The sequence below is a fragment of the Thermobia domestica genome, chromosome 14, assembly GCF_964235325.1.
Source record: "Thermobia domestica chromosome 14, izTheDome1.hap1.1, whole genome shotgun sequence".
NCBI lineage: Eukaryota > Metazoa > Arthropoda > Insecta > Zygentoma > Lepismatidae > Thermobia > Thermobia domestica.
In genome coordinates, this window is record NC_137467.1 from 144,267,005 (window position 1) to 144,290,185 (window position 23,181).

At 35.3% G+C, this 23,181-nt stretch overlaps 1 protein-coding gene across 2 annotated transcripts in view; it reads right to left on the minus strand.

Annotated features, from left to right (window-relative positions):
- Positions 1 to 23,181, minus strand: part of spartin — a 56,946-nt gene that overhangs the window by 15,731 nt on the left and 18,034 nt on the right. Inside the window, exons 3-6 of one of the 2 annotated variants that reach the window (XM_081738994.1) lie at positions 17,804 to 17,934; positions 11,318 to 11,595; positions 5,761 to 5,907; positions 3,674 to 3,808 (exon numbers count right to left, since the gene is read on the minus strand). In XM_081738994.1, the coding sequence (XP_081595120.1) occupies positions 3,674 to 3,808; positions 5,761 to 5,907; positions 11,318 to 11,595; positions 17,804 to 17,934 (691 nt within the window). Of the gene's footprint in view, positions 1 to 3,661; positions 3,809 to 5,760; positions 5,908 to 11,317; positions 11,596 to 17,803; positions 17,935 to 23,181 lie in introns of both variants that reach the window. The other variant, XM_081738993.1, reaches the window with a different exon arrangement.

The window sequence follows — 23,181 nt, forward strand, 5'->3', positions numbered from 1 at the left end:
ATTGTCTGACAACAGTTACATGAGTAGCAGTCCTGTCATCTGTTGTTCTTATGCGCTAGGAACAACACATTTAATTAAAAACTAATTTTAATATCAAAATAATTCAAAACTCTCCTGAAGACATTAACGAAAATCACGGGAAGTTTCGTCCGGCAGATGTCAACCTTGGAGAATGTCTGCTTCCATCTAACGGCGAGATGTGTAAATTCTGGCATTCCACAATTATACATCATTGTTTCAATTGTAGAAAATCGGATATGCATAGCCACCATTACTCGTGAACATGTTAACGGATTAACTCCACTGATAAACTCGTCCGAAATAATCGCCCTAGCTAACAATTGCACTAATCATAATTCAAAAATACACTTTCGTTCAAGAGTCATCTGTAGAGCAACGGACAGACGTACTAATATTACAATCTTATAAGTCCCACTTAGGTAATCCTAATAATAATAATAATAATAATAATAATAATAATAATAATAATAATAATAATAATAATAATATGACTAATTTGTTTTCTATGGAGACAAAAAAGTAGGGTCTATTGTAGAACACCCTGACCAATAAGTGGTCCCCACCTAAAAAAAAAGAAAGTTTGGGAAACGCTGGTAGCAAGAAACACGTTCTCTCTGCATCAGACAAAAATGATTTAAATTTGCCAACATAAAGTGATTAACATGACGATTACTACATAAAATGTATTCCCCTTCGTCCTCTTTATCTTATTACAGATTCATTCTAAAATGTTTAATCGATAAATTTTTCATCGACTATGTTGTCTGCATTGTTAAGATTAGGTAACAAAATAAGAGATGGATAAACAGGATTGATAAGCATTAATTATATTAAAGGTTGTTCAATATCAGACCGAGTTTCAAAGTGTACTAACGCCAGCTTTGTTTAATTATACCACCATATTATAAACTATCGCCCTACATCGCAATTTCGACTGCAACAAGCTATGTTGGAGGGCAGGCATAAGAAATCCATCCCTGTACGTTTTCCATAGGCCAGAAATCCACTTGGCTGGAATCAGTGCTTTCGACAGGATTGTCATGAAAGGAAATATTGATTTCCTTTGTTTCTTGCTTCGTGTTGTGATAAAACCCGAAGAAGAATGGGTGGGCGCTTAGGGTACAAATGAGGGTTGTCTTTCCGATAGATTGGGAGCATAGGTTTCCGGAAATAAAGAATGAGTCAGAAAAAACTTGGCCAGTAACTTTGACCAAAAAAGTAGGTAAAGAAATGAAAAGAAGAAAGGTCGTTTGCATATTTTAGTTGACTATAAAGTTTAAAAAAATAAACACACAAAATATATTATAAAGAACTAATTATGGAAAAATGCTCGTACATTACTCTTAATCCGCTTCATAAGAGTTCGCACATCTTCTTCTGTTATTTGATTGGCAGCTGCAGTCCACTTGCGACGAAAAGTTTTCAAGTCAGCCGCCTTCCCTTTTGATGTTTTCAATGTTCTTTTAATGTGGGCCCAATATTTTTCAATTGGCCTAAGTTCAGGGCAATTTGGTGAATTTGCCTCTCTTCGAACTGCGACGATACCCTTTTCTTTATAACAATCAGTGGCTGCTTTAGAGTAGTGAGAGGTAGCAAGATCTGGCCAAAAGAAAACAGAGTTACTGTATGACATCACAAATGGATACAAGCGTTTTTGTAAACACTCCTTCGTATAAATTTCGCCGTTAATTGTCCCTGTTGTGATGAACGCTTTGCTTTTTTTACCGCATGAACAAATAGCTTGCCAAATCAAATATTGTTTGGGATATTTGGATGCCTTCCGTTGTTTAAATTTATCCTGCAAATCTCCCCTCTTCAGTGCCACATACTACTCCTTTCCGGGAATTTGACTGAAATCAGCGACACAATATGTTTCGTCGTCCATAATGCAACATCCATATTGAGTAAGGTACTGATCATAGAGTTTTCTTGCTCTGGATTTTGCCGTCACTTTTTGCTTTTCGTCTCGGTTAGGTACCTTTTGGACTTTGAAAGATCGTAAACTTTTCCTTGCTTAAATCTGTGCACTGTAGATTGGGACGCTTTGACCACACCAGCAACTGCTCTTTCCGATAAATAAGGATTTTGACGCAGCAATGCAGTAACCCTTTTCTCCAGCTTCGGTTGGCTAGTCCCCGGTTTTCTACCTGAGCCAGGTTTTCTTTCAACAGTTAAATCTTGTGCGTACTTTTTAATTACATTTTGCACAGTAGACCGAGGGTATTTTACGAGTTTGCTTAATTTATTTAAGGACATACCTGGATTTTCGAGGTATTTGTTCACAATTAGTTTTCGTTTTTCTAACTGACTCATCGTTCTTTACCACAGTATGCACACTTCACAACTGACAATCTATTCGTGAGTAAGATCGACAGTCTGCCCTTGCTTATGCACAGTGCTGCCAATGTTCATCTTATATACTAGAAAACATGGAGGGAGGAAAATGGCCAGGTTTTTCCTGACTCATTCTTTAGGTAACACTCGCCTTCAAAAACTTACCCTTGTATCCGTACTAGGCGACAGTAACGATTTCCTTGGGGGGGGGAGGACTCTGCACTAGCAAGAAAACTCGTGACGTACTTTGTGATTGGTGTCGCAGTACGTAATTGCTCAGATGTTATTATATGCATGAAATAAACAGCTTTCATTCAATGTGAAGAGTGTGCGTTTCATTTTAACTTCGCCCAATGTATTTCCTAGTTTTACATCGAACAGTACAGTTTGTGGAGTGTATCTTAAACTTAGGAATGTAGTGCGAGAAGGGGTTGTAAAATCGCGGACAAACAACTGCGCCAGATATAATGATTGGCCACATCACGTTGGGGTGGTACACTCCATGACCCGACAGTCGAGAAATTCCCTGTACAGGTGACAGCAGCGTTCCAAAATAGGTCAAATATAAACCGAACAATCTTCTGTATATTTTAGTGTATATAATCATCACCTGTATAACTAATCTAAACTAGCGGTTCTCACTGCTATCCCCCCCCCCCCAAAAAAAAAAATCAAAAATTAAAGCTAGTAATAAGAAACGTAAACCTACACGCGAGATTGTCTGCCGCATTGTTGTCATTCGCACGTTAATGTGCTGAAGGTACATAGAACAATGAAGACTGTGCCGTGACCCAAAAAACTCTCAACGGTGCTCACAGCCTAGTCAGTGAAAATTCTACCATCATGATTTCTTGTATCAATAGGATAAAAAAAGAACTATGTAAATACCATTTTAGTTTATCAGTTAAACTTAGTTGACTCGTTCCGAAGCTATCAATAAAACGCACATCTAGAGTGATTATATCCACATGGACAGCTAAGTTTACCACGATTCTACATACAGGTTATATTATGTTTATTTATAGAGAATTTTTTTTTTCGTGCTTCAGAACAAATTCACACTACAAATGTGAAAGAAAAGAAGCATCATTCCAACAAAAGAAATATAAAATTATAAAAGAAAAATAACATCCGCTACCAAGATCACAATATCATTCATGCTGAAAAAGGAAATGCACAGCTCTTCAAACACCCGCACCTCCAGTATTCACTTAAATAGAATACTTCACCTAGAAATGAGCAGAAAGTCACAATCACAGAAACTTAAGCCTTTGCTACGAAGAAGTGCTACCAAGCGAAATACTACCTTTTACAATACCTTCAGACACGCGTCTGCTAATGGGAACAGTATCAGTATCAGCAGGGCGTTGGACAAAACCATGTAGAATGTCATCCAGCAACTCATACACAGACGCATCCGCTTCTTGAGGCAACATGAGACCAACTGCAGCACCTGAAACAAATTTTACAGGTTACTCTGTTTTTCATTTCTTTAAATGTTACTTAAACTATACAACATGTCGCATTTATGAACAGGAACAAGAAGGCTAACGGCTAACAGAGATCCTAGAGTAAAGTAACTTTTGGATTTGCAGGAAGTAACCAACAGCAATAAAGTCGTGACGCCATTTTAGTCAGAGCTTAAATCCCGCAACAAGTTTGAAGTCTCCTTCAATCGACCGTAAGATCGTATTTATTAACCTTTACATACACGCATGGTACATTTTCATATATTTGCATTTTTCAATATATTTTATAAAGTTTACTTTTAAAACTTATTACTATTATTATTATTATTATTATTATTATTATTATTATTATTATTATATTTTCAATGCTGTGAACAGCTCATTGGCAAAAATATAACACTACGTAAAACCATTATACAATCATTTAAAACAGACCACAAAATTTGTAGCATAGAATGAATATTGGCTGGTTAAGGCCCTTGTCAGAAGATTAATATTCAAATTACAAGATTTAAGCTGATTATAAAACAAGATTAAAATAGAAACAATCAATATCATAATATACCATTTATAGAACTATGGAAATTAAAGCTACATTTAACTATCGTTTAAAGAATGAATTAACTTTGCTTAAAATTTCATATCCGCTATGTAAAAGATCCTTGTTACTTATTGCCATATTTCCACACACAAGATTGGTTCTTTGAATAAAATGTTATAACTAAAGATATTCTGAAGATACATAACAACAATAAAATCAAGTCCCTTATCATAAAGTTAAAACAGTTTCATCTTTGTTAAAAAAAAGGGAGCTCTATTATTTCTCCCAACATACGTTCATTTTTAAATGTTATAAGACTTTGCCACTCTTCTCAATATTTTGCGTTTTGAATTTAGTTACACCAATGTCGATTGACTTCTTACATTACAACTCGGCAGTCTTATTCCTATACTTTCCAAGCAGTAATCGCTATTATATTTATTATCCAATACCATTTGAATAAAGTATTTAATTTTTTTCTTTGATAGCGATTGAAGTTCTCAAAAAGTTCACTATTATTCGTACTCGGATGAATAGTAGTTATTTATCATTAATAATAATATAAATCTTTTAGTTCAACATTCCAGAATTATGCTCTGAGGCTAAGAGAACGGTGATGATGATGAACGAGGAACGAAAGAGTCTATGCTCACGGTGTTTCTCTATCACAAAGACCACCTGGCGACAAATGGGATCGAATCAGAGAGACCTCACGCACCACTGAGCCACCGCGGCTCCAAGAAGCAACTTATTTGGTTGAATGAATTTTAATACCACTTTTTAACAAGTAAGATGAATGATATTGGAACTTCTGCTCAAAATGAAATCCAATCATTACTCAGATTTGTACCCGAAGAACAAGGTAATCCGAGTTAGAATCAAAACCACGGCAATGTTCACTTGTTAGCCACTTCGACTTCCTTTATATGTTAATTGGACAACACTCCAAACAATAAAGATTTATCTTAGACTGAAGAAATTGTTATCCTTTGTTTTTCATTATCATTTGGCCATGAAACAAACGCCGGAGGGATACACTAACCCCGTATATACAAATGTGTGGTATTGGGATGTATAACTTGCAGGATATGATGCTTTACTTTTTAAAATTTCAATACTTCCAGTGTACCCCTTAAAAAAAAAGTAATAAAGAAATAACGGCCACTTTTTAAAATATTCCATTAGAACTGAATAATATATACAAAATTTGCAACCGACCAGTTAAAACGGCATCTTTCTAGAGCTTGTGGTTTCCGAGACATCATTCTCAAAAGAATTGACTACAAACATATGAACCTAGCATTTTAATATATAGATTATTATTATGTCAACACGTAAGAAAATAAATAACCTGTTAATACACACTAAATAGTGGCTTACCGAGACCTTACGTACCTTCTATTTGAGACTGAATATCTGGCAATATGTAAGCCCCATAGTCACTTCGTAGGACAGGTGATAAATCTGGAACAAGAGGGTATATCCACTCTCCAACTTCTAAATATGCCTTAACCTGTCGTTGGCCTCCTTCTCCACCCACATCTGAAAAAGGAAGAATTCGAACAAAATAACTGGCTCCATTACGAAAATCAATGACATATTCTTTGATATTACTAGGCACAAAAGAAGACGTAAAAAGACTTAACATCTGTATACTGTGAACCTTCTCATTAGAAGCCTTAAGAGTGGTTACTAGTTACATGTGTTAATGTATATACGATGGCTGGAAGATTGTGACAACACTCCTGTATATACGCGATAAAGCAGAAAGGGCAGTTTTCGCTCCTACCATATTTTAGATCAATACCTAACCTTCCTCTCAGCATATGAAGTCTATTTTCCACCGGCATGCAAATGTCTAAAAGTGTACAATTGCGCATGACGGTGATTGAATGTGCCCGCGCGAAACATAATCGACGGAAACCTTTGACTGATTTGTTTGCTTGAGGGGAGATCAGGAAGTGTTCTACTACACTCTCTGGACTTTGTAACTAATTTCATTTTTCAAAATGAAAGATCCACTTCCTGCCATTCTTTATTCCGAATTGGTGGATTCCCAAACGTTTCACGTATTGCGGTGGATTCCCAGGTAATAGATGCTTCATTTGAACAATCAACGGAACAGGCACTACTGTGAGTGTACTACGATCTTCATATTTCTAACAACAGTTCGCTACAACAAGCTGGAGGCAACGTCGAGAGAAAGTAATACTTATATTCTTTCTATACACTTGTAAATAAATATTTATCACTATTGAAAATTCAATTCTCGTAGTTACACGTATGGAATCGGTAGAGGAAGGTGGGAAGTAAGTGTTATCTAAAAATAATCGAAAACGACCGATATTAGTGCCCAGTCCATAGTTTTTGGGGTCGCTGAAATGAATAGTGATATTCCAGATGCAGTTCAAACCCAAACTCATCCCCTATATATATCTTAAAGAAGGGAAGAAGTTCCAAATACTTTCTGTAAACTTATTCTCTCCGTGCGAAGAACATGCATGTACTATGAGTAATATCAATTTCTCTAACCTCTCTCTAGCGGCAATTAATCATGATCCACTGATGTTCATACCATCCTATCCGTGAACGTCTCCCTCCGGTCCTAACCGTCTATATCTCTCATTATAATCACTCTGTTTTCCACACAGTTTTCTTCTTTTTATTTTCCGTGAAGACTTTTCGCTCTCTTTCTCATTATTTTAAAATTTTATATGTATTTCTTTTATCATCGTTTTCCTCTCAATCACATTTAAATAAATGTTTCCCTTTATTTATTATTTCTTCGCTCTTCTGCACTCAAGAGCTTCTTTGTGGCTATATAGCTTGCGTATGCGCTTTGGACATGGGAGACCCGGGTTCGATTCCCGGCGGGAACTCATGTAAATCGAATCCCACGTTAAGCTGTAGGTTCAAGTTTCATATAGCCTCGTTACCGAAAGGGACGCCAAACTCCAATCTTTACCTCAACTCGTTCCAGCAGTCTCATTTTTCTCAATTTGAAACACACACACGCACAAACATACAATAGTTTCAAACATTGCAACACTATTACGTGAACTCATTCCAAAATGACCCTACGAACACTTTATAGTTACTTTTCTGTTCTTAATTTTGGTTCTATCAACTTTCTTTCCTCCCTATCTGACGCAGAGTTTAGTGATTTATATTATTATTATTATTATTATTATTGTTATTATTATTATGCACGGTATCTTTTACTTCAAAAACTAACCCTGTCTATTATAACTATCTTGTTGATAATGTATTGGTCAAAAAGCTTGTCTTTATTAAGGATCTAAGTGTTACATTTGATGCCAAGTTGTTATTTAATAAACATCTAGAATGCATAGTTTCTGAAGCTAGAAGAAACTTAGGAATCATAAAATGGATTTCTAAAGATTTTTCCTCTTTAAAAACCTGCTTACTTTTGTACTATGCTAACGTAAGAAGTCATCTTGAATATTGTACTAGTATTTGGAATAAAGAAGCCCAGTATTTTCAAAAGGATATGGAAGTAGTTCAAAATCTGTTTCTCTCATGGTTAAAATTAAAATTTAAACTTTTATCAGAGAAAACTCATGATGAAATTAGGCACCTTCTTGGTCTAATTAAGGGGGGGGGGGCGCGGTGGCTCAGTGGTAGAGCGTTTACCTCCGGTTCTTGGGGTCACTGGTTCGATCCCAGCTCGCGCCGTGAGGAGTGTGGTGGAAAAACACCGTGCTCGTGGGTTTTATCGGGGTTCTCCCGTTTCCTCCCACTTTCTTCATTCCACCATTTCATTCATCTCTCATCATCACCGTCTCCTTTAGCCTCACCGGCATAAGCGTGGGACGTAAAACTGAAATATTTCATTTCATTTTTTGGTCTAATTAAACTATCTGAACGAAGAACTTTATTCGACATCACACTACTCCATAATATTTTGACTGGCAAATGACCGTTAATCGGCTGTTAGTCTTGGTGTCCCTAACATGGCACGAAGAAATTTTAAAATTTTAAAATATATTTATAATTTTAGTGATGCACCGATATATAAATGTTTGTCTAATGCCAACAACTATTTATATATAATTGATGTCTTTACTCCTGATTTTCCTTCTAATGAAAGAAAGTTTATAACTTACAACTTATAACTTATAACTTTTTATTTTTTTATTTTATTTTATTTTATTTTATTTTATTTTATTTTATTTTATTTTATTTATTTTTTTTTTTTTGCATGTTTCAATTAATTACACTATTTCTATTTATCTCATTATTGTCCGTGCATGTTAATTCTTTTATACCCGATTGTAATTTTAGTTATGTTTTATTTGATATGTATTATTATGCTACTTTTGTATGTTTTTTAAAATACTATTGTATGCATGATTGTTTTATTACAGAGTGATTCTTTAAAAATTCACAGATTTCATTTGGGTCTAGAATTTCTAACTGAAGTCCGATTTTCATGCGGTTTGTGGCAAATGTTCAAGTAAGAATGGGAAATTTATGGGACTATGTGTACTGGTTTAAATTCATCCGATGTAATATCAGCCACGCCTCAAGAAAAACAGCAAATATTCGCCAGTGTACCTTGCAATTGAAATGAGGTTTTGGATTTTTGAAGCGAAATTGCAGAATACATATTGTGTTAGTGGTAACACCCAAAAATCCCATGTTGAATAGCTACAGCCGATTTCTTGCGACAAACGACGAAGAGATTTCTTGGGCGACCTAAGGAGTCGATAAATGACATTTTCCACAAGAACTGCCTACAGGGTCCGATGCTTCCCTGTCTCACACAGAAGCGATCCTGTTTCTTCCAATTTATTCACTAACGACCATAGGTATATTATGTTACTATCTGGCGCAGAACGTGAGGCAAATTTGTTTCTAAATGTCCTTCGGAAAGCAACAACAGATTCCGTTTACCAAAAACTTTTAACGATAAACTCATGTTGCTCCAAAGAGTACACTATTCTCACTGTGTCCTGATTATACTCACACAGTAGCACAGAATTGTATAGCGCAATTCCCAATACAACAGCCCAGTTTCCTATTTCTTATTCTTGTTGATCTTGGGTGAGGTTTCCATGTACGAAGAAAACTCAAATTTTCACACCGCACTACACTTAATTCCAATTGTAAGGTGCACTGGCAAATATTTGCGTTTTTTCTTGAGGCGTGGCAGATATTACCTCGAATGAATTTAAACCAGTAAACATGATCCCATACACCTCCCATCCTTCCTTGATCATTTGCCACAAACCGCATGAAAATCGGACTTCTGTTAGAAATTCTAGACCCAAATGAAATCCGTGAGTTTTAAAAAAAATCATCCTGTATTTATGTACTATTCTTGGGAATCGTAAATGGACTATTAGTCTATAATTTCCTGATACCAATAAAAAATTATAATTATAATAATATTTATTATTATGTTTTCGTTATTTTTTAATAATTCATCTTAGAGATTCTTTTATCTTTACACTTATTTATTTACTACCAGAATACCAGTTTTTCGCATGAGAAAAATACGTTTCGTTTTGGGCTTAAAGGACCGATTTTGGACTTAAACAGCATCGGAAGTGTCACTTCGTCTCAGCGACCCCGAAAACTATGGATTCGACACTAATATCGGTCATTTTCGATCATTTATCTAATCTAATATAAATAAAATAAAGAGTTTGTTTGTGTGTTTGTCTGTCTGTGTGTGCGTGACCTGGGGACCAGACGAGTAGACCGAGATTTACCAAATTTTGGTCACCGGTACCTTGGTCCAGGCCGCAGATCTAGACGAAGATTTTTTTTTTTTTTTTTTTAAATTTCGAACCAGGGGTTTCAGAGGGGGCATTTAGTAGAAAATGACCGATATTAGTGTGAAATTCATAGTTTTCGCGGTCGCTGAGATCAATGGTGAAACTCCGATCCCGTTAACTTCCAAATTTACTCCATTCGGCTGCGGACCGGAGGTCACCGGAAGGAAGGGGGGGATACCGAGACATGTAAAAGTAATCCAAAATGACCGATATTAAGGTCAAATCCATAGTTTTCGCGGTCGCTGACATTAATGGTGACACTTCCATTAGTGATGACTTGCAAATTCAGCTACCACTGTATGCGGGACGGGGGGAGGGGGGCCGAGACATGTAAAAATATACCAAAATGACCGATATTAGTGTCAAATCCATAGTTTCCGCGGTCGCTAAACTGAATGGTGATACTCCAACAGGCGTTGACTTCCAAATACAGCCCCCATGCGAAGAACGGATATATTAAGTTAATATTATATATATATATATATATATATATATATATATATATATATATATATATATATATATATATATATATACACCCTCCCCCCTAAGTTTCACCGTCAAAGTGAAATGAAATGAAATGATATATATAAAAATTTCATTCTGATTTTCTATGTTAAATTTTGTACCATACCTTTTGACGAAAATAAGGTCGCATACCTTATGAAGAAAATAAGTGCCAATATATCTTACGTTAAATTAAATTGTTAGATTTAATTACTTGAAAATGAAACAATACGATGCACATCAAATATCACTTCAAATCTAGATAGTGGAAGTGGAAAGACAACTCAGGTTATATAAAGCAAAGAAACATAAGAAATTTTACTTACCAATTTACAACCATTATTTCTACGGGGCAGAAGATTTGTCAAAGATGTGGTTTTCTTGAGTTCTATATACATGACATTGACGGAGAAAGTTAATCGCTGGAACTGTGTAAGAATGGTTCTCGGTCGGATATCTTAGATGAGTGTTGGATTTTTACTATTATTATTATTATTATTACGTTGTTACACTTAGAATTACATTCACGCACCCTTCAACATTCTTTTATTATACTCTGTATGCGGAATAAGTGCTTAAACATTACATTTGAAAGAACAATTGCTTTAGTTTATTTATTTTCTAACGCCTAATACACATACCTGGAAATTGTATTATCCTTAATGGCGCAGGGAGCGAGGGAGCACTAACTCGACCGTCAGGCGAAATGAAATAGATTCTTACGCCATCCTGAATAAAGAGGACTTCAGACGCCGTAGAGCCTTCTTGAACTTTCATCTCGTTAAGCGCTCGGTTTAGTTCGCCATACTGACTCATTGGTTCGCCTGTTCTTATAGCCTCTTCGTATGAAGGAGGTGGAACAACTTCTGGTGTCATATCATTAGTCTGTGCATCAGCTATTCTGCCAAGAATCTCTTTCCTGAAATACAAGAGGAGTTTTTTATTTAGTTACTCAGTAAATACAAAGTTATTCCTATGATGTAAAGACCATTTTATAGTTTCACCATCGCAACTATTATGACGAATCCCCTACTAAATAAATCTGTGTAACTAAGAACTAACGACCTATGATTTGCATATTCGAAAAAAAAAAAAAAAAAAAAAAAAAAAAAAAAAAAAAAAAAAAGAGGGGTCGTTTTATAAAAACAGTTTGCCTTTATCATTCTGTTTTAGGTCTTCGTTGGTCGGTATATGTATGTGTACTTGTCGTTGAACAGCGTTGCCACTGACGTTGCTGCATTGTCAATTACTTGTTATAGTATTGGACTTGTGTGGTTATTTTTCTCGCACCCTGTGTCTTGCAATTGAATTGGAGAAGTGCTCGTAGTTGTAGAGAGTCAACTCCGCCACTGTAGATTAAGAAATGAATAAATGTTTCATAAAAATTATTCTAGAGAATATTTACGTTCATTGTTCGCTACATCGTAGTTCTTTTGATGGTAGCCTTCTCTTTTTTTGTTCACTGCACTGAAAAGGAAGTTGTAAAGTTATTTGATGCACAGTTCGTTTGTTGCATAATGTTTTTATAAACTCAATTGCGTGATTCACCTTCACTATCCGTTACATTGTTGTTCCTTTGATAGTAGCACAGTCTATTTGGAAGGATATCTAACATAATGAACCCAAAAAATCTAACCCTAGCATATATTTGCTCACTATTTAGTATCTTTTCAATGAAGCTGGCAATAGAAGACAGTGTTTCACGTAAATTATGATAGCTTAAACTGGGATTGATCAATAATGTTTTAAAAAGCGTGTTTTCTTTAGCTTTCTGATTAAACCTTGTTATCACATGCAAGAAAACAAATCGTTCCTGTCTTCTAGAACTTTCCTCCTCCAGTTCTTGACATGAACTTAAAAAATTTTGTCTGAATAAATTCTTCCACAAACTTCGAACTAAACTCAATGAAGTTTGCGAAGCAATCTAACAAATTCTTGACAAGGATGCAAGCTCCTAAATGAAATACATGAATTAGTGGATCTTCTTTCTGAAATAGCCTTAAAAATTTCTCAAATGGTAAATGATGCATGTACTAGAAAATGCAATTGGCTGATTTCTAAAAGAAGAACCTTTAAACTCTTCAGCATCCAAGTATCCACTTGTATCAATGATTTTGTCCTAATCTTACTTTCTTTTTTTCCTAGCCAGTGAGTTATAATTCTTTCAGCAGCTGGAATGAAGGTCAACTATCGCGTTTCAATAAATAGATCCACCATGAACACCATAAAAATATTACTTACATATATTTATATTTGATTGAAAAATACGAATTACATTTCCTACTAAAAGTAGAACAACTTGAAGCTGTAAAACATTTAGATACTTAAGAACCAAAAATTATAAAGAACTAGAAATTATCTAAGGTGGATGCCATTTGCAATTTTTCAAATTTCAATGTTGCCATATACAGAACTATCGCTGGATCTTGTAGATAGTAGAACAACAATTTTTTTAGCTTGAATCACAAAATTTTGGAACCAAATTACATTTCAAAATGTCGTATACCATAATGTTATTATTACTATTATTAACGATCTAACTCATAGACCAAGCTTTTCATTAAAAAGGGGCGTCTTACATAATATGTTTACTTCTTTGATAGTATGTTTAGATTCATTTAGCCTGACGTAAATATCCAAACCTAAACGTATTAAAAATTAATAACATATCAACAGGCAATTATTATGTGAAAGAGTAATTATTATAATTATCAATGTGTTACGTCAAGGGATATTATATTTCTACTATATTTCGCAACTTTACTGTTTGCTTACTCGTGTAGTTCTATTCTTCGGATTACTTCTTCAACCGCTTAATTCAGGATTTTTTCTTTTTTGTGATCCGAGAAAAGGACAACTTCAGCACTTAAGGTCGAAAATAACTGTATTAGTAAGCCTTTTTACCCCTTCTGAGAATTGGTAAACTGTATACAGAACATTTTACAATAAGCATATGGTATACGCAATCCTTCTGTTTTGAAAAAACTGTTTCCACATCCATTAACACTGAATTTAGGGTGAATCCATGTCAAGTGGTCTAGGGAAGGGATAAAACGTTGCTTGACAATTTTTGAAAAATCTAATATTTGATGTGCAGTTACCTTACCATAAATTTAGTAACTTGAGGTTTCAAGTGGTAGCCATATCTGTTTTCGAAGATGCGCCATTTTTTAGTGTTTTAAGGGGTTATCGAATCTTAAGTATCTTAGATTGATGTTTTGTGAAATGCACTGTCTCAAATAATTTGGAAATTTTGGTGTAATAACAGAAAGGATACGATTTTACTGTAATTTATGATGTAAGTACCACTGTTTGCCTACGCAATCTTTATCTAGGCTTGTCCTGATTTAGGATCCTTGGCCTTGAAGAAAAATTCGTGTATTTATCTTTCTACAGGCGAAAATGTTTTGCGCAAGATGGTGGTTCGGTTAACGTAATGCGTAGATTTACTTAGGTGTTTTAGTAGTCAAAATCAGTTAGTGCTTTCCCTTCGAGACTCTTAATATGTTCCTTTATTTTAGTTTCCATGTTTCTCTTAGCTATACATATGTAGATTTGGTCACAAACAAATATCACCTCGTAAATGGCAGAGTTTAGTTTTGCGTCTACGTAAGAAAGCAAGAAGAAAATTTTGAATTGTATAAGAGGTTCAAGAAATAATATGGAGAATAGAACTACACGAATCAGCAAACAGTGCAATTTGAGAAATATAGTAGGAAAAATATTACCCAGGGTTCCCAATCTGTTTTCCAAAAAAAACTTTCCAGGACGTTTCCAGGATAAATCGCCAATTTTCCAGGACTTCGACATAGGAAGGTGTGACAGGATTGCAACTATAGGTTCAAAACTCACAACAGTGAAACGAAAAGTACAGTAACAACTTACAAAGAGTGAAAAAGTTGCTTGACTGGACCCGGACTCTAACCCGGGATCTCCGGCATACCGTGCCGATGCGTTAACCACTATGCCACCCAGTCCTTTTCCCAGAACAGCCAAACACTCTCTCACTCCTGCAGTCGGTGCTCTCCACTCAGATCACGTGAATTGTACCACAACCTGAGCTGCTGTGCTTGGACAATCCAGTGTCCATATATTGAGAACACCTTTAACGGTTGTGATTTCATATATATTAATGAAAGGAGGAAACAACCGATTAATTTACACACCACAATTCTCTGTAGGTGCGAATTAAACAACTTACAAACAGTGAAAAGTGGCTTGACTGGACCGAGACTTCAACCCGGGATCTCTGGCATACCGTGCCGATGCGTTAACCACTACGCCACCCAGAACAGCCAAACACACTCTCCCACTCCTGCAGTCGGTGCTCTCTAAATAAATCGGTTGTTTCCTCCTTTCATTAATATATATGAAATCACAACCGTTAAAGATATTCTCAATATACTGACACTGGATTGTCCAAGCTCAGCAGCTTAGGCTGTGGTACAAGTCATGTGGTCTGAGTAGAGATCACCGAATGCAGGAGTGGGAGAGTGTTTGGCTGTTCTGGGTGGCGTAGTGGTTAACGCATCGGCACGGTATGCCGGAGATCCCGGATTCGAGTCCCGGTCCAGTCAAGCCACTTTTTCACTGTTTGTAAGTTGTTTAATTCGCATTTACAGACGATTGTGGTATGTAAAATAAATCAGTTGTATCCTCCTTTCATTAATATACAGGGTGTCCGAGAAGTCCTTCCCTGATTACAGAAATTGATAACTCAGGCTAGAAATAAGATAGAAATATGAAACTGGTGTTGAATTGTTTACAAACTATAAAAGTTTTGGTCACATCAGTACACTTCCACATGAGCACCCTTGGTAGCACGTAGCACATCTAGGCGATATTCAATTTCCATCCACACATTATCCAACATCACTGGAGGGATCGATGCAACGACCTCCCTGACCTCCCTGGGGGGTTCTGAACCCCAAATGCGTACATTATGGCGATTCACTACTCCACTGACAAAGAATGTCGCTTCGTCGGAAAAGGCAATTCGTCTGAGATAACCATTATCGTCCTCAATACGTGATAGCATTTCGACCGCAAAGTCATATCGACGTGTACCGTCGTCGGGCAACAAGGCCTGAACGAGTTGCACTTTGTAAGCACGAAACAAACGTTTGTGTAAAATGTCATGGATAGAGCTTTTTGGCATCTGTAATTCACGTGAGGCCCTGCGCACCGATTTCTTAGGACTGCCGCACAGCCTCCACCGTGTCTGCTGAGGTTCTTGGTCGACCAGACCTCGGAAGGTCAGCAACCGACCCTGTGTTCTTGAACTTCTCATATCAGGCTTTAATGCTCTTGACATCAGGTGGAGTCCTCCCAAATGTTGTCTGGAACTGTCTCTGCACCGTGGTTGGTGATCGTGTCTCATGGTACCACAGGACACACTGTGCCTTCTCCTGGTTGGTTGGCATGGCTTCTTGGGCTTCTTACTTACGTACTACAAACCTAAAACAAAAACAAAAACAAAAAAAAAAAAAAAAAAAAAAATTGAGACTTGGTAAAACAGAACAAACCTAACACAGACAAAAACTTTTATAGTTTGTAAACAATTCAACACCAGTTTCATATTTCTATCTTATTTCTAGCCTGAGTTATCAATTTCTGTAATCAGGGAAGGACTTCTCGGACACCCTGTATATGAAAAGTACAGCAGCTTATGCAGTGAATATTAATAATGCAAGTACAGTATTAATACACAATAATTAAATAAACAAAGCAGAACGTAATGTGCTGCTTTTTATTTATTTGTTTATTTTTGGTGGCCTCGCAACTTCTCTTTCGATCCACTCACATCCAGCACATATATTTTCATTCTTTCTATATGATATTTTAATTGTGAACCGAACAAATTTACGAACAACAAAAATTTATTTTTCATACATGGCATCTTCATTGCGTGACAGATACAATTAGGAAGAAAAAAAATTATATTACAAGTTTTTTAAACTGGGTATGGAGTTGTGTAATTTCCTCATTTATAGACATGATCTTTTCCTTCTTTAGCGAAGCTGCCCTGCCGATAGCATTTGACTTTGTCAATAAAGTAAAGTAAGACTTCTGCTCTGCTTCATGTGCAAACAGGTTTGCTTCGGTCTCCAAAGCATCAATTGTTTCCATCAATTTCCTTTTCTTTCTCTGCAGTTTCTGTGCATTTTCACTTATCTCTTTCTTCGTGCTCTGCACTTGACTTTCTCTTTCAACAGTCCACATTTTCTCCAGCTCTACCATATACCGCTGCCTTGCATGAAAGGCATGATGCAGCGTTTCTTTTATGATGTTGATTGAAGTAAGGTCTTTATGGGAAATGTTATCATACACCAATCCCAAACCGACCAATGATTTCTGTTTCATATTTTCAGCAAGCAGATCTTTATTTGTGCTGTAGCCTCGTTAACAGCAGCCTGTCCATGAGACGAAACCAGAAGCTTCTTTATGATTAACAACTAATCTTTAAATTCTTCTGAACCATCCAACAGTTTTGAATAAAAACAATCCAGCCTCTCAGGGTCCAACCAGCAAGTGCACCTTCAAACTGCTCAGTAAATTTTCCACACAAAAGAATCATTCTTTGGGTATAACCCATTTCTTCTCCAATAGTGACTGAAGGACTTAAAATATGAAGCCACAGACGAGCTTTGGGAAAGAGATACTAAGAAAAACTTCATTTTTCGAATGTGAATTTTGCCTTTTATGTGGCTTCGAACAGTTGCTAAACCCATGTTTGAAACATCAAAAGTTTTGGCATACACCCAGCCAACCACCATGCTGGGAAGAGAAAGAAAGAAAAAAAAAAAAAAAAAAACACCTACACATGCAGGATCATGACAAATTATTCAGCACAAAAACAGCAATCAAAATTTGCATAATTAAAACTCTGACATTTAGTATTTCTGTAAATTTCAAGGACAGAAATGCATATTCAAGGACATTTCCAGGTTTTCCAGGATTTTTAGGACGAGTGGGAACTCTGATTTCCCCTTGACATAGGTAACAATATTTGCTCTTTTATACAAATTAATGTGTTAATATGCATGCACTGATACATTATAAGGCAATAACTATTTTATCATTTAATACATGTGCGTTAAGACGTAAAACTTAATGTATGATCTTACCTTGTTTTCTTCATTTTTTGAACCATTACAGATGCCTTCTCCCACGTGTCGTCTGGATTTGGAGGACATTCCAAAGGAATTTCCAATGCTTTGTCAATGGCAACAAGACCTTCTTCGTATTTTGTTACGGCCTGAAGATAGACAAGAACTTGAGTAGAATAGAAACCCAGAAAATGCACAAGCCTCTTCTTAAAATTATGTCCTACACGTACAAAATGAGACACGAAAAACAAGTCCCATGCAACATACACAGTGCGAAAATTGAGAAATGAGATAGTGTCTGGAAAAACCAAATGGAATCAAACTTAGCTCGGTTTATTCCATGTAAAAGGCTCGTTTGTCAATAAACAGTTTGCACGATTCGGAAGGTCATGGAACGCCTTCTGCAAGTTCTTGCGCTGTAATGTGTTCAAGATCCTCTTCATTGCTTTCTGGATGGTGAGAACATCGTCAAAAAAGTAACCCTTCAATGGTGCTTTTAACTAGGGAAAGAGGAAGTGATCACAGCTCGAGCAAATATGCTGGTTCTAGTAATACACAAACAATTTTCTTTCGGCCAAAAATTCACGCTTCGAATAATACACTCATTTCTGCTCTTCCATTAAGAACTGAAAACAAAATAAGCACGCAACTTCGTTACTTATCTTTCGACATTACTTTGTAACGTACACGGGTAACGTCACATTCTATTTTTCTTATTGTTGTAGAGTGTTTGAATTTTCTTTATTTCAGTTTGCGTTAGGTTGTACTTTATTCCTAAAAGCACTAAGTTGTGTTTAGTCTGTTGTTATCCATGATTTGTTCGTTATAGTTATTATTTTATATTGATACCATACATGGCCTACGTAATGTGGACATGCACCATAGCCTGGGTGTGTGTATTCTCTACCTGCGCGGTAGGCTATGTGATTGTATCCATAAACTAGTTGGGCATTGATCTTAATTAAAATTCAATATTTATACAGGAACACACGTTTAAAAATTCTTGGTAAATATTATTGACCCGCGCATAATATATCTGCAGGACTTCGTTAGTGGAGAGAAATCTTATTAAGTAATTATTATGTTGAAGTTGAAATTTTAACATCACTACTCATTGTAATAAAAATTGTGTATGACCCTTTTACTCTCAAATATAACCTATAATAATAACTGCAGCTTCACGAACAAATTTTGCCATTATATGTAAATGTAAATACATATGTATAAATATTTTAGGCCTACCTTAAATGAAATTTATATAAAAAACGAAGTTCTTCTCTACATTATACATTATATAATTCACTTCTTTTCATTTGTTTACATTACTACAAGTATTACGCTGCGTTTTTGTTTGCGAAGCGTATAACGAAGCGTCACATGGCGGGAGTAAGTGATAATAACACGTAAATTAAATATATGTTGCAGAATTTAGTTTAGGATTTAGACATATATAGATAATAGTAATATTGCAAATCTTAATTTTGAGCGGGGAAAGATGTTTACTTTTATTATTATTCGTGATGTAAATTATCATGTAGAATGTGCGAATAGACATGCCGTGTGCAAAAAGAAAAAGAAGAATTCAGCCATTTTAAGAAAGAATAATGTGACGACGTAGAGCTTTTATCTTTAGAAATTTATTATGCAAAATCGCACAACTTTTGGCTAACCTTTAAAAAAATCGGCATTCTCGGACTAACCTGAAGTGTGTTTAGATAAAAAGATAAGCTCCACTTCTAAATTATATGCAACCTCATGTGGATATTGGTCGTCACTTTTAGATGTTCGCCTTGTTAATCATGGAACTGAATGGCGAACCTGTATTGTCGTGAGCAGCATCGTGACCCGACCGGGAATCACCCCTTGCAGAGGAGTGGAGTTTGGTGGTGTCAGGAGATTGCTAACGACGTTTAACTTTGTGGAACTCAGGTAACCTGAATTTTCTTAAAATTTATAGACAGTCAGGAATACGCAGCTATTAAAAACCAAGATGGCGACTTCCACGCTACCATCATCATAATATTTCTATCAAAGTAACTTTTGAATAACAGTGTTCTAATATTTGTGTTTGTGTGTTAATGATGGCGAATATGACAATGCCAAGTTAATCTGTGTGCGGCTTCACACATCTTAAACATTCCGTAGCTGTCTCTCCACTAATGTAGTCTCTCAGAATTCTCGAGAACCATGATAGTGATCATAAATAATTTCTGTTGTCATGGTAACGATGCATAACGCCAAATGTTAGGTTTCTTACTATTTAAATAATCTGAACCGTAGAGATAAGCAAATGAAATACAGAAAGAAAATCCAAGTACGGAACTTAATCATAATTTTTGTTTTGTATTCTATTAAGATCAGGTTGATGACATCTAATGACAAAATAATTACCTCACTTGTAGATGTACTTACAGCATCAGCTTGTTGCACTTACTTATCTATTGATGATAGACTGATCTGTTATGTTGAATTTTTTTTTTCTTGGCACTGCATTTAGGTTGAAACTTTGTTTTGTAATTCTCCCAACAAAAGATATGTGTCACTAATTAACTTAAGGTGCTGTCTGGTAGATTTTTTTTTTTAGTGCATGCATGTTCATTTGTATATAGTTCATGTTTCCATTATTTCATCATTTTGGGTTTTGAGGCTGAGTTGAGAAATTCAACGTTATGGCCATATATAGAGTGATGCCTCATTTCTGCCACTACTTTCTTCTATAATGAGTTTGAGAAAGAATATAAATTGTGGAACACAATAGAGGATAAATAATTACTCATATAAACCCATATTATTATTTTTTTTTTTTTTTTTTGATAAAGACAGCTTAAATGTTAATAGCATGTTCATGAGGAGTCATGAAATAAGGATCTTGTTGAAGAAGGAGAATTACAATGTACCATACTTTATTTTTACATTGAAATGTGCCATATTTAGCCTACGTTTAGATGATTGTAGATCAGTCTAGAATAGCATCAAAGTTCGTTTCATGTGATACTACAATGAGGTACTTATGGAGACAAACAACGTGAACTGTACAATTTTATTTTACTGTCAAAAGAATACAGATTTTTTTTTTTTTGAAATCGTATAAATATGTTGTTGAATATATATACACATTTTTTTTCCAATCAGATGACATTTTATGTAAACTATATTGCTAATAATGTCAAAATTTCTTTTTTTCTCTTGTATGCTGTTACTTGAAAATAATAAACGAAATCGCTGACATAAAGTGGAACTATCTAATTTAGCCTTATAAACAAATGAAATAAAAACTCATGACAGTGGAGCATAAGTAAGCAAGTAATGCTTTATAGGTTCTTACGAGCGGTTGCTATCTTAGAAAGGACTCTGGAAGACGAGTCAGAATGCGTTGAATACAAACCATAAAAAAAAAAAAAAAAAAAAAAAAAAAAAAAAATAGTTTTATAACCGGTAATTTTTTTTATGACGTGAAAGTAAATTTTACAAAATTGTTTATAACACTCGGGATTTCGATTCGTTTTGAGATTTTACTCATTCCGGGCTTTCTTCTTTCTGTAATGAGAGAAATGACCGTTTCAACTTGGTGAACGGTTTCCTTATTCATCTTTACAAAGTCTAATGTTACCCTAAGACGTGCATTTCAGTCATTCAAAATTATATCCCGACCTTTGCCAATCATTTTACTTGTTGTGACAGACCTGCTTGGACCTGGGTGCTCCTTATTTTTCACAAATTTATTAAACCTCTTGCTCCGTTCAAAAACACGGAAACGAGGAAGACAATTGTCTTCATAAACCTTTTGCTCATCCGTTGGAGTTTTCCCTAAGTTCATAGAGAACTTGATATTCACTCTGTTTCATTGTTGAAACAGTGACATGTTTATACTTAGCCGCGTCACGCGCTTCACTGGCGACTAGCCGAGTTGGATTTTTTTTTTTTTTTTTTTGCACATACTTGCAAGTGTTCTTCCTTGCCAAAACTAATTACGCAGGAAATCTCTGTACTGTGCCTACATCAATTTTAATTAAAAAATGGAATACTCTATATCTTATCTTAATGCATAATATTAATTATTCCAGATGATAATTTAGACTTGGCATTCTGTATCCTTCCTTCTGCGGATATATTTCTCTAGATATTGGTTGATACTCCCCCCCCCCCCCTTAAATGACTTCTTAAAGAAAGTAGTGTAGCTTAATATCTTTAAGTATATTGTTATTGTTTGAAAAGAACTCGGATCACTAGATTTTGAAATTGTATAAAACATTCAAAAATGTGCGTTACCCACATAGAATTGTTCAACAATATCATTTCTATATTCCTGAAGATGGTATGGTTGCGATGATACTATGAGTCTGCAAGATCGTCTCGTGCTTTTGATCTTTAGTAAAAGTTACTTTCATTTTTCGATTCAAGAACAGGCTATATCAAATATTATATATTTTTCATCAGGTTTGTGATTTTGATCCTAAATCTCCTTCCGGATAGTGAAGAGTGTGCTCGACCAACAGAAATAATTTTGGTTCTTGTTTTAACGTATGTAACTTTTATGAAACATGTTAAGTTAATAAAAGAGTCTTATTTGAATATTAAAAATTGTTCTTACTAACAATCAGGGTTGGCAAAAACCATGGTTTTTATTGAAAAAATTAAAAACCAGGTTTCTTGGTTTAAACCAGTTTTTTTTTTTTTTTTTTTTTTTTTGTTTAAACCAGGTTTTTTTGGTTTAAATAATTTGCTGTATGTATTTATATCACATATGGACAGAAATAAACTCGTTTCGCCTTGGTGTTAGTATGCAACAACCGGGTTATGCTGGAAGGGGTCACATAAGCTTAAAGCGGAATCCAAACCGCTTCTCGGCTTACATCCAAGAGAAATTGTCCTCCATTTGAACTCGAAACCGGAACTAATTGGCCACAAATGCGATACGTCTGCCTACTCACTCACGAAGGACTCCTGATAAAAATACGTTGACTGATCTTTACATATTTGTTAATATAATCGTCAAGAGTCATTAGGAGAAAAAGATAAACAATCGCACAAGTGGAACCATTATACAGAATTACATATGGACAATTTCATATGGACAAGTACTACAGAGTACAGAAGAACTAATTTAGTCCAAGTCAGTTCACTACGACTTTTATTAGTCTAAGTTAAAGAAATATAACGACTTACTTTGCATATCAATAAGAAAAGTGAATAAAGATACCAATTATTTGAGTCCACTTTGGCTCTGATCCATTTATGCATAAATAGTTACCAAAGTTTCTTGTTATTTCAATAATTGCCTCCAGTGGGGTTTGTATGACCCCCGTCCCCAAAAAAGTACGGCATTTCGATGTATTTTATCAATAGTAAACATTATTAAAACGAAACAATGTTTAGAATTTTCCTTTTGTTGCATA